General features: G+C 42.5%; 1 protein-coding gene across 1 annotated transcript in view; it reads right to left on the bottom strand.

Annotated features, from left to right (window-relative positions):
* Positions 1-13,388: 13,388 nt before the first annotated feature.
* TMA16 (translation machinery associated 16 homolog) overlaps positions 13,389-14,887 on the bottom strand; it is a 248,383-nt gene continuing 246,884 nt past the window's right edge. The window contains exon 7 of the mRNA XM_085641779.1: positions 13,389-14,011. Coding sequence (XP_085497905.1) covers positions 13,849-14,011 — 163 coding nt within the window. The 3' untranslated portion in view covers positions 13,389-13,848. The remainder of the gene's footprint in view (positions 14,012-14,887) is intronic.

Raw genomic sequence — 14,887 nt, 5'->3', positions numbered from 1 at the left:
CTTTCTGCAACCTGCTTTGGGCTATTAAGGATGCTTCGTAAGGTTCTTCCCCTTCTCCCTTTCCATGCTAGAAAGATCATGGTCCAAGCTTTGATCCTCTCTCGCCTGGATTATGGGAATGCCTTATATCTTGGAGCTCTGCAGTACACCATCAACAAGCTCCAAATCATTCAGAACTGTGCCACTCGTAGACTTCTTCAGATTCCTTGTCGGCAGTCTGTTAAACAGGAACTAAAGAGCTTGCACTGGCTACCGATCAGGGAAAGGATCCAGTTCAAGGCTATGTGCTTGGCCCATAAAGCCTTCTGGAAGAACGGCCCGCACATTCTCCAATCTCTGATCACTCCCTATCAACCGAAGAGAGACCTTTGGTCATCTGTCTCTTTTCTTGCTCTTCAACCTAGAATAAGGAGGGTCAGATGTGGCGGGCGCTCCTTCTCATATAATGGTGCCATCGGTTGGAATGCTCTTCCACTTCAATTGCGGAAAGAGCCCAATCTTCTCTCATTCAGCAAGCTTTTAAAAACTTGGCTGTTTTAGTTCCGTATTCTTCTCCTACTGTTCTGTTCTCTGTACTCGTCCGCAGCGCTGGGAGGCCTCCGGGTAGCCATCGCGCTTTATAAATGTCATTCCATTCCACTGTCCGTCGCAAACCCCGTGTGTCTGCAAAGGTTGCATGGAGGAAACAAATTGAATTAAGAATGGAACACTTCCTCAGTGAGCGGCACATTAAAACAATCGAGGCGCAAAAGTTGATACAGGACTGAGATGGAGGAAGCACACAAACCATGAAACTTGAATTTTGTATTTCCTTGGCTGGAAGTTGATAGAATGAATAAACGAACAATGGATCTTTTTGCGAAATTGTCATGTCAAGAGTGGTGTGATAGAAAACCCCCTGTTTTTACCTATAGAATGAATTGAAAATTGCGTGTTATACTCTAAATTCTCTAAAGTCCAAACCACATTGTGTCATAACTACAGGTACTAGGGGGGTGGGGTTAGAAGGCGTGATTATCCTACTTTGCGACAGGAGCGGGCTATGTTGTGGCATCCTAAATTCTATGGGCTGGCTGATATTCTGCTGAAACCTGACTCTAAAACGTTGCTCCTTAACTTTTCTTGAGGGGCCTTGCTTACTCTCATGACCAGAGAGTAGCTTTCCAAATTTCTTGAACTTGGGTTAGTATGTTACTCTGAATTTGCATAAATATTTTGCAAATTACTTATATCTTTACTCTTTTGTCTCTACGCCTTTCTACTCACTCGAGTGCTGCATTTGAGATGTTCTTATGTCATTTACCACTGATGTATTCTCTTGTATGATGATTTATGATTCAAGCTGTATTGTACTCGATGAGCAATCACATTATTATAGATAAACATTATTAACTCATAAATTAGTTTGTTTTTATTAGTGTTATTGACTGATTATATGACGATTGTACAATAGTTTATTTCTAGGTCCAATTATTATTTTGACAAACCCTGATTACATAATAAAGATTGCATTGCCACAAAAGGATAATACCGGGATGATATGGTAATGGAAATTTGGTAAGTTTAGTTTACACTCACCCAGCATGTAAGGGACTTGGAGGGTATTGAATTGGGTCCAGGTGATGACATTTATTTAGTCCCTGATCGCTGGATCATAATCATCTATGACATGCCGGGCATTTTCTTTGAGCGGAAAGTAGTATTTACGGGGACTTTACTTACATAGTTTTATATTATTTTGATAGGACAGAGTAGGACTGATCTGGACTACATACAGCGTCTCTTGCCTAGACCTTATACAGTATGGTGAAACGCCGGTCCTTACCACAGGTGAGGCAAAACGGTTTGTGTTGGATCTCTAGATACATGGTTGGGTTTTGGAATAGAGCTCTTTTATATTTATAGTATTTTGCTTGACAGGTATTGCTTGAAAGAAATTTGGTTCACTCTAAAAGAAGAAATTTATATACATTACACCAGCTGGGTCGGAAGTAGAACCGGCGGAAAGGTGAGGGACACAACATATTATGCATAAATCTAGTATAATGTCAAGCCATTGTGATGTAAAATCATTGTCTCATCAATAATACCGGGCACTCACAATCCCACTCTTAGGATAAAGTGATAAGAAATAAAAGAGCCTGACAGGTAGGGAGCCTTCATGATGACATGGGTGAATATTTGTGTCTTCGGCACGATGTTGCATGGTGTGGATTACTTAACGCTTGTTTGTACGGGTGGGTGAGAAGACACTCGCCTATTTGGATACAACACCACTAACTGGATAGGAGCTGTGGCTTAACAGCATAGGGTTGCCTAAATACATCACAATTCGGATCAGGGACAGGGGTAACACGGTATTAAATGCCTTATTTGAGGACACCACTATGCACGTTATATACTCTGGAGTGTGTTCCCCCAGAATTGATGTCACCCTGTTAATAATGGAGGAACTGCTGCACGGGTATAGATGATGTTTGAAGATGCAATGAATTGAGTTTAACGTTTTCCCATTTATCCTTTTGAGTTTCCACTTAGTGGTGAAATGTGTTCACCATATATTATATGTTTACATGTGAATGTATTTTGATATAGTTATTATCATATTGTTTTAACCCTGAAGAAGTCGTTGGGTCTTCCCCTATCGACGAAAGACGTGTTGGCTGGGCGATTCGGATTAAAGACAACGAAAATATTATAACAACTTACTCTCTTTACTGTTTGTATAACGATAGGTTGCTAATTCTGTATTAGATATGTGTGTGTCCAGAGGAAAAGAGTTACTTTAAGAAAGACATCTGGGTCGGAATACTAAAAGGTCTAGGGTGTTTTCCCTCGCCTTTAGCACCGCTGGAACTACTATTTCTTCTTACACACGCAAATTTATGGGCGCCAAGTATATCCTAGAATGAATGACACCCCAATATTACATTAACTTACTGGCTGAAATGCCTAGGAATTTCAAACTAGCTGGTTCCCCTCCGGTCCGGCACATTTGGGATTGGTCGGAAAGGCGGAAGCCCAGTAGCTAGGGCAAAAGAAGGGGTTCAAAGCTCAGAGGAGATATTTTTAAACGTGAGTGACAGCGGGTGGATTATTAGAGCGATATAGGGTTGATCAGCATGGTAGGGTGATAATTAAATCAAAGCGGCATAAAGAATGATTAAATGGACGTTTTGAAATAAGAGGCAGGATTGAAGGTTTCTCATTGGCTCCGGAGTAGGAGGACCAGAGAGAGAACATACATCAGGAAAGCTGATCCTGATTTGTGCTGTCCTGCATAAATAAGGGAGGTCTGTGGAGTAACTGGACACGCGTCGACCAGATGAATACTAGATGAGCAGCAGTCAGTAGAAGTAAGGTTGTTAGGGATAAAGTGCGTGAACTGGATTTGCAGCACGGTATGGGGGAAGGAGGAGATTATTATTTTTGGATGCGGCGGAATACCTGGAACAGATCTAGGAGGAATTTGAAGGGTATTCGCTGAAACGACTATTTCATCAAGACCTTTTGAGGTATTCTAAGCTGCATGGATTGATTTGACAGCAATGTATTGGGAGAAGGAGAAGGATATTAGTATCCTTAGGTATGGCGGCTAGTTGAAGGGTATTTGCCATGATAATTGTTGATTAGAACCTTTTTGTTAAGAAAGGTAGCTAGATTGCAATGCTTATAGAGAAAATTGTTTGACCGTCCTCGTTCGTATATTCATTAAGGTTAGGACGGTAGTCGAATGATAAACCAGGACTGAATAAATTTGTTTTTATTATAGAAGAAAATGAGAACAGGAGGCCATTCTTTGGTATGAATTGCGCTGCACCAAGACAAACATAACTGGCGAAAGAATAGAGTCTTCAGATTTAATCGTGATCTTGAGGAAGCGATTACTTGATTTCGCTTACTTTGTGATAAGGATATGTTCTCCCTAAAGGTGAGGGGGTACACTGCTTTTACACACACAGGATGGAAGTTCTAAATCACTAAGAGGTGGGATCGAGCCTCTGGGGTATTTATCCTGGAGAGTGACCCCATTACGTCTAGATACAATGAATATCGATCTCGGGGGATATTAGTATATAATGAGACTCAATTTCGGAGGATATTGAGATGAACCTCAATGTTTTTTATTTGGATTGTCGAGTAAACAATGTAATATGTCACTGATGCGTTTTCTGACATAATGTCTATGATTGTATCTAGGTAGGGAGTCTTGTTGGGGGATATTGGGTAGTTCTTTGTATTAACTGGTAAAACTATGTATAGAGGTTGATTTGAACATTGTAGAGTCAACATCACATGAATTATATCTTTGTATTAAATTTACAGCCCTGATGATGTCCGCATGTGACAAAATGCGTTGGCTAGACTGAGTTGACTGCTTCTGATGAAAAGCATTGATTGAATAAAATTTGGAATAAAAAAGAAACGCAAGACTCCTAAGTGTCTATTTTTTGGGATCTAAATGAGCTATTGGATAAAAATTACTATTCTTGGAATCTTTGAAAGAAAAATTATAGATTGATTTGTATACGCTCCTTTTCTTCTAAGGTAGAACTTGGACACTGTAGTACAAGGACAAAAAATAAGGAGGTCATACCTGTGAGAATAACCATCGTAAGTTGTACTATGCAGTGTCTCACTTTCTATTAAAAACGTCTTCACAAACTGGCAACTGAGCACCGACCAACTCGGGCCTGATCCAAGGCTTTATAGAGTTGATAGACTAGTCCTGTAGGATTATGCACAATTCTTGTACAAAATAAGCCAGGGAAGGAGCCCCTTTCATATGTAATATCACATGTCAGTACAAGCTTATCTCACATACAGATGAAATATGCTTAACCTAAAAAGGAAAACTTGGCTGGAGGCAAGTGAACATCACCAATATTTCTTTTATGGCTAATCCGTGGTATTAATAACAGATCATCAAGCATTGACAAACTTTGGGAATCCAACTGTGTGTATTGAGAAATGGGGAATAAGGTCAATAGATTATAACTTTAAAGTTGTTCATAAAAAAGGAAAAGATCACAACCCTGCGGATTAATTAACCGGCCACCTAGTGGAAGCCAAGATGAAGCAAGAGTGTGAAGCAAAAGTCTGAAGAATATGTATACTTCATAACTAAATAAGCAATAACAGAGAAAATCGTAAGTAAAGACCTGATGATACATCCATGAAAGATGATAAAATTCAATAAGTAAACGAAATAAAAGCTTTAAACGCCAGGAACACCACAAATAATACTAAATTATTTCAACCTGAAAAAAAGAAAAAGGTAAATTCTTCCATTTAAGAATGTAAAAGCTGAACTGCAACCAATTCTGTTATCCAATTAGGGGTACTAGGCTAATTATTCTGCATAGTTTACAGAAACATGCAACTTTCCTAGCCCATCAACGCTATAAAGGAGATTCATCAACAAATATTTTTTTACGTAAAAAAGTGTGGTTCCCAGACTGGATAGCTAATTTGAAGAGGCTGTCCAAACATGGCACTTTGTCAATACAAAGCAAAATAAAGAAATATTGAGGAATTAAACAGGTCTAAATTAACAGATGTGTTATGGTCCACGCTGGCAGGGAATTTTTATGAACCCTTAGATTCCGGACATTATTTATTTGTCATGGCTGATGAATATTCTAGATTCCCTATATTTTCAACTTCAACGTCAGTGATACTTCCTGTTCTAGAGTACATCTTTCCTACTTGTGGAAAACAAGATGTATTAAAAATAGACAATGGACTACCTTTCCATGGGAGTGAACTCCAATAATTCATAGGTAATATAGGAGTAACACACAGAAAAATAACAGTAATGTGGACATAGGCAAACAGCATGGTAGAAAGATAAATGGCTACTATTTGAAACTGAGGCAAACAAGGAAGTCAGAGTGCATGGTTAATCTATCTATGCGGAAGGTAACACACATACAAGGGTCAGTGATTATAGTTTGCGATTTGCTTGCCTATCTAGCTACTTATTTTCTTCTTCCTCTAGGTAGGAGAAGAAATGTAGCAATGTAGTATTAAAGTGAGTAGTTAGAATGCATAGTGATGTCATAGTTAGTGTGAGGTAGATTGGGGTTTTTTATTATTAGACTATATAATATATATAACAGTTAGGACATGAGTGGTTTGGTGCCAGGACAGAAAATATTGCATGTGTACGTATAAACTTCGTAATTTGGACTGCCTTTCAATTAAGAAAGTCTTAAACGCCAATCAAATGAGGGGATTCCTTCAGCATCTATAAAGAACTGTCTAAACGTGAGGCCCTGAAGAGTAACTCCTGCACATTGTAGAACACAGAGACGAACTTCAGGATTTTTTCGAGAAACAAATAAGCAAAATCTGTAACCCCATCTGCAACAGTCCAATACAAGCTCACTATGCGACCACCACTGCAACCCTGCATCAATCCATTTGAATAGTTCTTAGATTATTGCTGGATCCTGAAAAAGTACTGACACTGGCAACCATGACTAACACTTCTTGCACACTGAGGGAAACGTGCTTAGTTGCATGTATGAAACAACTTCTCTCATCATTTACCTAACATCGCAAACATGATAAATATCTCCTTTTTTAAGGGCAAATTGCCCATCTTAAAAGCATCAATTACCCCATTCCTGAAGAAAAAAAAAAACAAAAGACCAAAAGTTATGAATTATCTAAACTACCATACCCAGCCCAATTATGGAAATGGAAGTCGTAAACGTAATTTAGTGTTTTAACCAACATAGATTATTGCCCTTAACGTGACAGTCCAAAACACATGCAAAAATAACAAATGATGGATGGAATTCTCAAACACTCATTGCTCACCATGCCATTCCAATTAAGACTCCGCCAAATGCAAATCAGTCTTGACCCTGTTCGCCATAGGAACAGTACAGCCCCAACTGCCAAGCCTTCCCCGGACCGGAAACCAGAATCCGTGGACTGGTTATTGGGTATGACCACTCAGCCAGGATAGCTTGGCTCCGGTGCCATGGTGAGCACAGGACCCACGAAGGGGCATACCCGTCCCACGTAGGGCGACAAATGCAAAAAGAACAGGTAATGGACGCAGTGCCTAAATCCATCGTTATTACACTCACTAAGCAATTTGTTTGGATCCAGCCATATGCAAATCAGCCTTGACCCTGCTCTCCATGAGAACAGTTCAGCCCATACTGCAAAGCGAAGTCTTCCCCAGAACGCAAACAAGCAATCTAGGACCGGTTTCTGGGGCATCACCCCTCATCAGCCAGAATAGCTCGACTCCTAGTGATATTGTGAGCACGGAACCCACGTCTGGGTATACCCATCTGTAGGAAAGTATGATCTGCTTTCAAGTATACCCCCACTTTATGCTGGCGTCAGTACGTTTTTTGACTAGTCTGAATGGGATCCTGCTAATCAGTACCCCAATCAATGTGCTTTCTCCCTAAATTCGACTTGGTAAGTACTTTTATACCTCCACAATTGGCTATTGGTGTTCCCCTATAAGTCCCTAGTATATGGTACTGAGGTACCCAGGGCATAGGTACTCCGGGGGTCTCCCATGAGCTAAAGCATGTATTATGCCACCCATGAGAGACCACCCAAACTGTGGCTACAGGCTTGCCATTGCAACCCGAGTAAGCTGGTCCTAGCACCACTTACGACTGATAAGTTTTCTTACATCTGAGGGCACTACACTTAAAACCTATAAGTCACCCCTAAGGCAGGCCTTTCAATCCTGAAGGCAGGGTGCTAGGATATAATGGGTACCCCTAGATGAGTAGGACACCCCTACAAAACCCCAGAGTCGATTTGCCTGGCTTTGTAAGTGCGGTCAGCCATTTGGATATATATAGTGGCTGTGCCGAACCTGGGCATGTTTGCTATCAAACATGTTAGAATCATACCCAAACACTGTTACCGGTGTTGGAGGTATGATTCCATGCACTGGGGGGCTCCTCTGGGAAGTCTTTGGTACTCCTGGGAACAGCCTTCCAAGGTCTGCCAGCAAGCTAGTGCTGCTGCCGACCCCAGACACGATTCTGCCCTCTTGGTGCTGAGCTGAGCTAACGTAGTGGAAGGTAGAACAATAGGATGCCTGTCACAAGGAGGTGTGACCATCTCCCAAACAGGACTGTATTGGGCTGGTGTGGGGGCACTTGCCAGCCCCACCAGACTGCTTTGAAGGGCACATTCAGTGCCCTTTCATACTCCCTTTTGAGCCACACCAGGGAGACTTTGGTTCTCGCTCTGGTGCAAAACTGGACAAAGGACATGGGAGTACCCTTACCTCTGTCCAGCCCCTCCTCTGAGACGGACCCCCGAGTAATCCCAACCCCTTTCTTAGGGTATAAAAGGGCACACCTGTGGGTGGGTCCTCAGGTACGTCGTGGGACAAGACAAGCCTGAAACCACGTCACTTTTCGACCAGCTGGACACTTGGACTTTGCTGGACTTCGCCTGGAACCTAGACTGCATCAAGTAAGACCCCTGTTCCTGGTCTCGCTGTTCTGCAAGTCTTCTTCGTCATCTTAGTTTGTGCTTTTTCCGAGATCTTAAACAGACCTGTGGGCATCAAGAACATCTGAAGTAATCTCCTCTGGAATGAAGGAGTCACTCCCATGCATCTGCAGGCATCACAACAAAGCTGACCGGTCTGCTGCTCCTGACGTCCCACAGACTTCGAAAGGCTCAGCAACACAGGTGGACGTTCTGCAACTACCTCGAGGCCTGGCCTGTATACTGCAATTTTGAAGCCAGTATCCCTCGTCTGAACCGCTGGGACCGAACTCCTGTGCGCAGCATCGACTTGCCGTTGTCAAAGCTTGTTGGTTCTGTACTTCAGAGATCTTTGGGCTACAAAAAGCTCCAGCCTCCAGCATCTCTTCCTGCCAAGATCTTCGTCCTCACCACATCCTCTGCACTGTGGGCCTTCATCTTTGGTTGGCTTCTCGATGTCCTCTTGCCACTCTTGTGCCTTCAGCGTGTGGGTTCTCTCGAGGGTCCTTTTCTGCTTCAGTGGGATCCCCTGCTTGCTTGGGGTCTGCTCCGACTCGCCTCTTTTTGGTAAGTCCCTTAGACGTTGCTGGTCCCAATGTTGCTCCTCCTTCGCGTTCCACGCCTGTTGCAGCTGCCAAGGATTGTTGGTGCTCCTGCCGGGCACCAACCCACTGGTTCTCAACTTCCGACGTGAGACAGCTCGAGCACAGCTCCTGGTCTTCCTCCGTGTTGCCTGGCCCTCACAGCTGCAGCAACAAGGTCACCAACATCACTCATGTATCTTCCGACATCATGGGCATTGCTCTTCCGTGCCTCCTGGTCACCTCCTAGTAGCATAGACTTTGTCCCCTCTGCTTGCAGGTTCTTCACTTCAAGAACCCACCCATGGATTCCACCAGACTCTTGCACTTTCTTCGCCAGCAGCATCTTTACTGAAGTCCTCCATTGTGGTCTACGACGGTTTCTGACATCACTTTGAGAGTATGCACCCGGCTTCCCTGGTGTAGATATCCTGGGTATCCACGGATGTGGCGATTCTCCAACCTTCCGTCTTCCACAGGGTTTCTTCATGGTCCACGGGGAAGGGTCCTTCTTTTTTAAAACTGCGACTTTCCCATTGACTTCTGTTGAGTACACGGCTGATTTGCCACTCTGCACACAGACTCTGTGGGGTTCCTGGGCACTTACCTTGGGTGGTTTCTTGTTTCTCCAGCTCTTCTGAGTCTCCTGGTCCCAGGACCAACTTCGGTCATAGTTCACATTCCACTTTTTTAGTAAATGGTTTGTTCTCCCCCTGGAGACCACTGTGTATTATGCCTACTTAACTCTTGCAAAGGAAGTATTATTGTGGATTTGTGTTGATATCTCTGTGTAGGAGATATACCTATGTGTTAGTGAGTGTTGTATAATAGATAGACATGATTTTATATATACACTGTGTCGTTCTTTTACATTTAGCCTACACTACATGATTAGACCTGGTAAAACAAGCTGCTTAACACTCCTTCGGGATAAGCCTGAATGCCGTTCTCCACAGCTACCACTTAGAGAGCTTTCTATGGTTGTCGAAGACCACTAAAATCACCATAAGGATGGTCTGGATTAGTGCAAGGTGCTTCCCCTAAATAAGTTTGTACCATGTACTAAAGACAGCCTCCTACAACGCTTACCCTCAGTACTGAGATTTGGGCCTAAATCCATTATTTTTTTGCTCACCACGCCATTCCAGTATAGACCCAGCCATATGCAAATCAGTTTCAACCCTGTTATGGTTCAGGGACCACCTGGCCTGGCAGTTTGAGCTGGACTGTTTCCATGAGGAGCAGGGTCAAGACTGATTTGCATATGGCTGGGTCCAAACTGAGGTGGCATGGTGGGTGAAAAACGATGTATTGCAATGCGGTCCTGAGCGACTGCCAGTGTCTGAGATTAATTCAAGCATTCCATCACCCTGTTGATTTTAGATTTGACGCCCCAAGAGCACCTGGTATGCCTAGACGTGGGTCCCAAGCTTACTGTGCCACTGGAACCAAGCTATACCTGGCTGAAGAGCCCTAACTGGATGAAACCGGTGCAGGGTTGCCTGTGTTCTGGTTCAGAGAGGACCTGGCCTGGCAGGTCGGGCTGGACTGTTCCCATGAGAAGTAGGGTCAAGAGGGATTTCCATAACCTTGTTGTTTTTACAATCCAAGATACAACATAGCCCTATCATCCATCATCATCATCATCACCACTCGGGATTCAGATACAGGAGTGCCACAGATTCTGCCTTATGGATCATAAGAAAACTTATCCTCCTTGCAATGGACAAAGAGGAAAAAAATGGCACGAATAGTGGCAGTTGGCATGCAGTGTACCCCAATGAATACTACTCTCCTGTCTGTTCTACAACTAACATATGCTCTCTGATGCAAGTCTTCAAGCATTAAGAGGTGGCGTTCCAAAATCTCTGCTGATGACATCCATACCGGTTTCCAAGTGGAAAATAGGCCAGTAAACCAGACTAACATCACCACATTCCTGCATTATGTGCTGCATTACTGGAGGAGAACAATCAGTGAATGAACCCAAAACTAAAATTCTGGAACCAGACCGAATGCCCATGTTCACAGATGGTTTGGGATGGAGCGCTAATCTTCATTAGCACCTTAAATCAATGCAGTGTTTAGAGGGGTCAACATACAACTCTCCAGACTCTCTTGTCTTCAAACTGAGCAATAAGTGAACCTTGCTGCTCTTGGCACTCCAAGACTACGGCAATCTCATCTACACAGGGCTACCAAAGGAACTCATTGTTAAGCTTCAAAGGTTGCAAAATCCGCAAAGGTACCCCGAATGTTCCTGAATCTTTGAAAAGGTGACCCCATGATACTAAACTTTGAACACTAAAAGCTTACTGTATGCCTCCGAAACATAGACAAAGCTTTTATCAGTAGCTACAAGCTGTACAAAAACCCTGCTTTAAGAGAAAAGAAAACTAAAGATAATCTCCTCTATCGATATACATGTATGTATTTCTGTGTGTCTCTTAACAAGATGGAATACAACTGGAGAAATATTTTTAAAACTGGACTTTTTTGTGCTTTTTTTCAGGTTTCAGCAATTGTTACATAATTAATTAATTTTGTTGCTGGTAGTACGCCATGACATGCTGAAATATGTCTTTTTTATATATTTATTAGCATTGCGGTACCAGAAGTCCTACTTATACATATTTTAATACACCTTGCTGATACTTGCTTCTTTTTTATATAACCAAACATTCCCCATTTATCCCCTCCATGCCTCCTCCCATACAGGCAAAAACAGGATCCAATAATCATACAATGGTGGAAACTTTGTAGTGTAACAAGCAACAGCAGGTACTTGGGCCTTAGCGTATTCTTAATTTAATCACATTCACTACGGATACCAGGTCTTCCTGTACACGAAGCTCTGCTATCCTATGCCTCCATGCTTTCAAATCATCTTCAAGTTTGTTGCCTCGCCTGACCCTATTTATTCTGACTTCTTCGGCTGTGGCCCATTCCACCAAGTCTCGCAGCCATTCCCTGTAACCCGGGGGACGCAGGTTCAGCCATCGAATCGCTATACAGCGCTTTGCCAGGAACAGCCCCAAGTTGAGGAATCTTCGGGTTAGTTTTTTATTCACTGGGGCAGGTATAAGACCCAATAATATTTCACTTGGAGTGCCTTTGAGATCCCATCCTGTTACTCGCTTAAGGGTAGTAGGGGTCTCCTCCCAATACAGTCTTATGTCCCTACATCCCCATACAACATGTAAAAATTTGGCTTCCCGTTCCCAGCAGTGAGTGCATGCATCTGATCTGGCAGGATAAATAGTGTGCAGGACCTTAGGGGTAAGGTATAACTGATGTACGAAACTGTAGTGAACTGCCTGATTGTTGCATTACGACGTGCATTATTTTTGCATAACTAACTGCCTGATTGTTGCATTACGACGTGCATTATTTTTGCATTACGAACTGTCCGATTGTTGCATTACGAATTGCATTGTTTTTGCATTACGAACTGCATAGCATTGCATTAGGACTACATTAGATCATCGTGAATGGCTCATTAATACTGCAAGAACCTACCAGTGCTTGCTGCCCTAATATCCGGCAAGGTGAAATATTACACATACGCATATGTTGGATTGCTATCGTGTTGTCTCATCGTATATCTTTTTTATATAAACATATAATCATTTTTATGAAACTTGTGTGGAGTCCATTTGTGGTGTTACCATTGGGTTACTGAGCGAGTAGTTGCAAATACTTTACACATATGCCTTGGAGATAAGCCTGGCTGCTCGTGCCAAGCTACCGAGGGGGTGAGCAGGGGCTATCTGGGAAGGTGTCCTTCCTTTCTCTGACTTAGAAGCAAGGGTCTCTATTTGGCCTAAGGTACCTACCTCAGCCAACTAGAGACCTCCAGTTCTAACACTCTCCATCCCATGTCTGTTGTAACATTTGCATGCTGATGCTTTTTCGTTTAGTGGACCATAGTAGATCTACTATTAGCCAATCAAGTTCACAAAAATAATAGCATGGGAGGTCATAGAGTGAGTTCTGCATTATATACAGGCAACTGGGAAGGACTACCAGTTTTACCAAGGCAACATGACCCATTAATGTCAGTGGAGGATCTCTCCAGAACAGAACAGACGCGTGTAACCCTTCCAGGACGCTGCCCATGTTTAGATCTAGGAACCTCTGTTTGTCTAGGGCCAGTCTAATACCCAAATAACGTGCCCCTGCTGAAATACGTCTGTTGTTCGTACTTTTTCTTTCCCAAATAAAACACAGTGGAACATCGCCAAGGCAAGAGAGCTGAGAAAAGACTACATCTTCAAGGCATGAGTACTGCAGTGAAAAGGAACAGAATACAGCAAAAGGTTCGGTTGATCATTTTATTTTCTGCAACGTGTATTTTTATCTCTGTGAATAAATTAAGCAGTCGCGTGATAGAAATGGCAGGCACAGATTTCACATGAGAATGTGCAGTAAAGGATTCTACCACATTACAGCTAGCAGAGTCCACACTTTGGAAATTATTATCATGCTTCGGTTACCCATCTGATGGTTCACCTTCTTTGAAGCATACACAGAATTGGGAAATAGAGCCGTCTTTCATGTAGAAAAATGAGCAGAGCTCCTCCAAACCTGAATTATTTACCCGACCTGCAAGGATTTCAAGAGTTAAAATCATAATACTTCATGGAAGAAGAAAAAAAAAAAAATCAAAGGAACTAGGTCAGGGAAAATTAGCATCTTTGTTTCAAGTTTATTCGGAGAGAGCAACGGCGTGGATTCTTTCTTCTAATGACCAATTAAAAAAAGCGGATTTCAGCACTTCTCAGTCACTGTCTTCTACACTTTCATCTTCCTGCTCTATTGTTTCAGGCTCAGTTGCTTCGGTTTCTCCCATATCTTTCTCAGCCGTAGAAGAAACTACGTCCACTGCACGAAGCTTCCTCATTTTAATGTTCGGCAGCTTCCTTAAATCGGAACTCCATTCCCTTCAAAGAGAAACATGTCAGTGTACTTCGGAAAACAGTATGCAAAAGACAGAATCAACAAACGAAGCAGTACCTAGTCTTTGACCTTATAATAATAGCAAATAATGTACACAGGAGACATTTACATTAAGTGACATTAAAAAGATGTAGTTATCACGCCCTAAAGCGCATTGTGTTCAATCATCTGTTATGTTTTTTACGTATCCTATTCTGAGACATCTGCTTCCTGTATTAGAAAAGCAAGTGCGTTAACAGAGCCCAACTCGTCTTTTACTCCATGGTGCCGCTTTGGCAGTTAATGACCAGCTGCAGCAGAGTAACATTCAGTTTGTATCACAGACGTCAGTAAAAGGATGAACACGCCTCTTCTACAGCCGTGAACATATAATTTATTATCTTATAATAGAGGAGCTGTTTTGCAGAAGGTCAACAAACACTTCAAGCTGGTGGGTGAAATCACTGCATAACCACTGTGCAGGTTTGCACGGAATAATACAAGCGTGTCACAGTTAACAATGCGCGTTTTATCCGACCTTCAGGGTCGTTACCACTAAGTGGGATGAAGTAATGCTTCTGCCTATATTTCACTCCTTTGATTCGCTTTGGTAAACGCGCTGAACGAGGAGAGATCGTGCAAATCACAAGGACTTCCTTTAAAAATTCCATTTCGTTGTATAAACACTTCCTGGTGTTTGCGGACTTTGTAATGGATTTCACTTAAAAGCAGTTGCTTATGGGCAGCTTGGACACTTGCAACAATAATAGCATATATTATTTCTTGGTAGTTTTCATTGGCACGATGGCTCCAGGGGATGACAGTTTCTCACATCGGGCGTCCAGTATGGGCCGCCAGCGCTTAATATGTAAGAGAGTAAG

This window comes from Triturus cristatus, chromosome 2_2 (assembly GCF_964204655.1).
Source record: "Triturus cristatus chromosome 2_2, aTriCri1.1, whole genome shotgun sequence".
In the NCBI taxonomy this organism is placed as follows: Eukaryota; Metazoa; Chordata; class Amphibia; order Caudata; family Salamandridae; genus Triturus; species Triturus cristatus.
The sequence above is the reverse complement of the archived record's forward strand: the minus strand, read 5'-3'. Positions and strand labels throughout refer to the sequence as shown.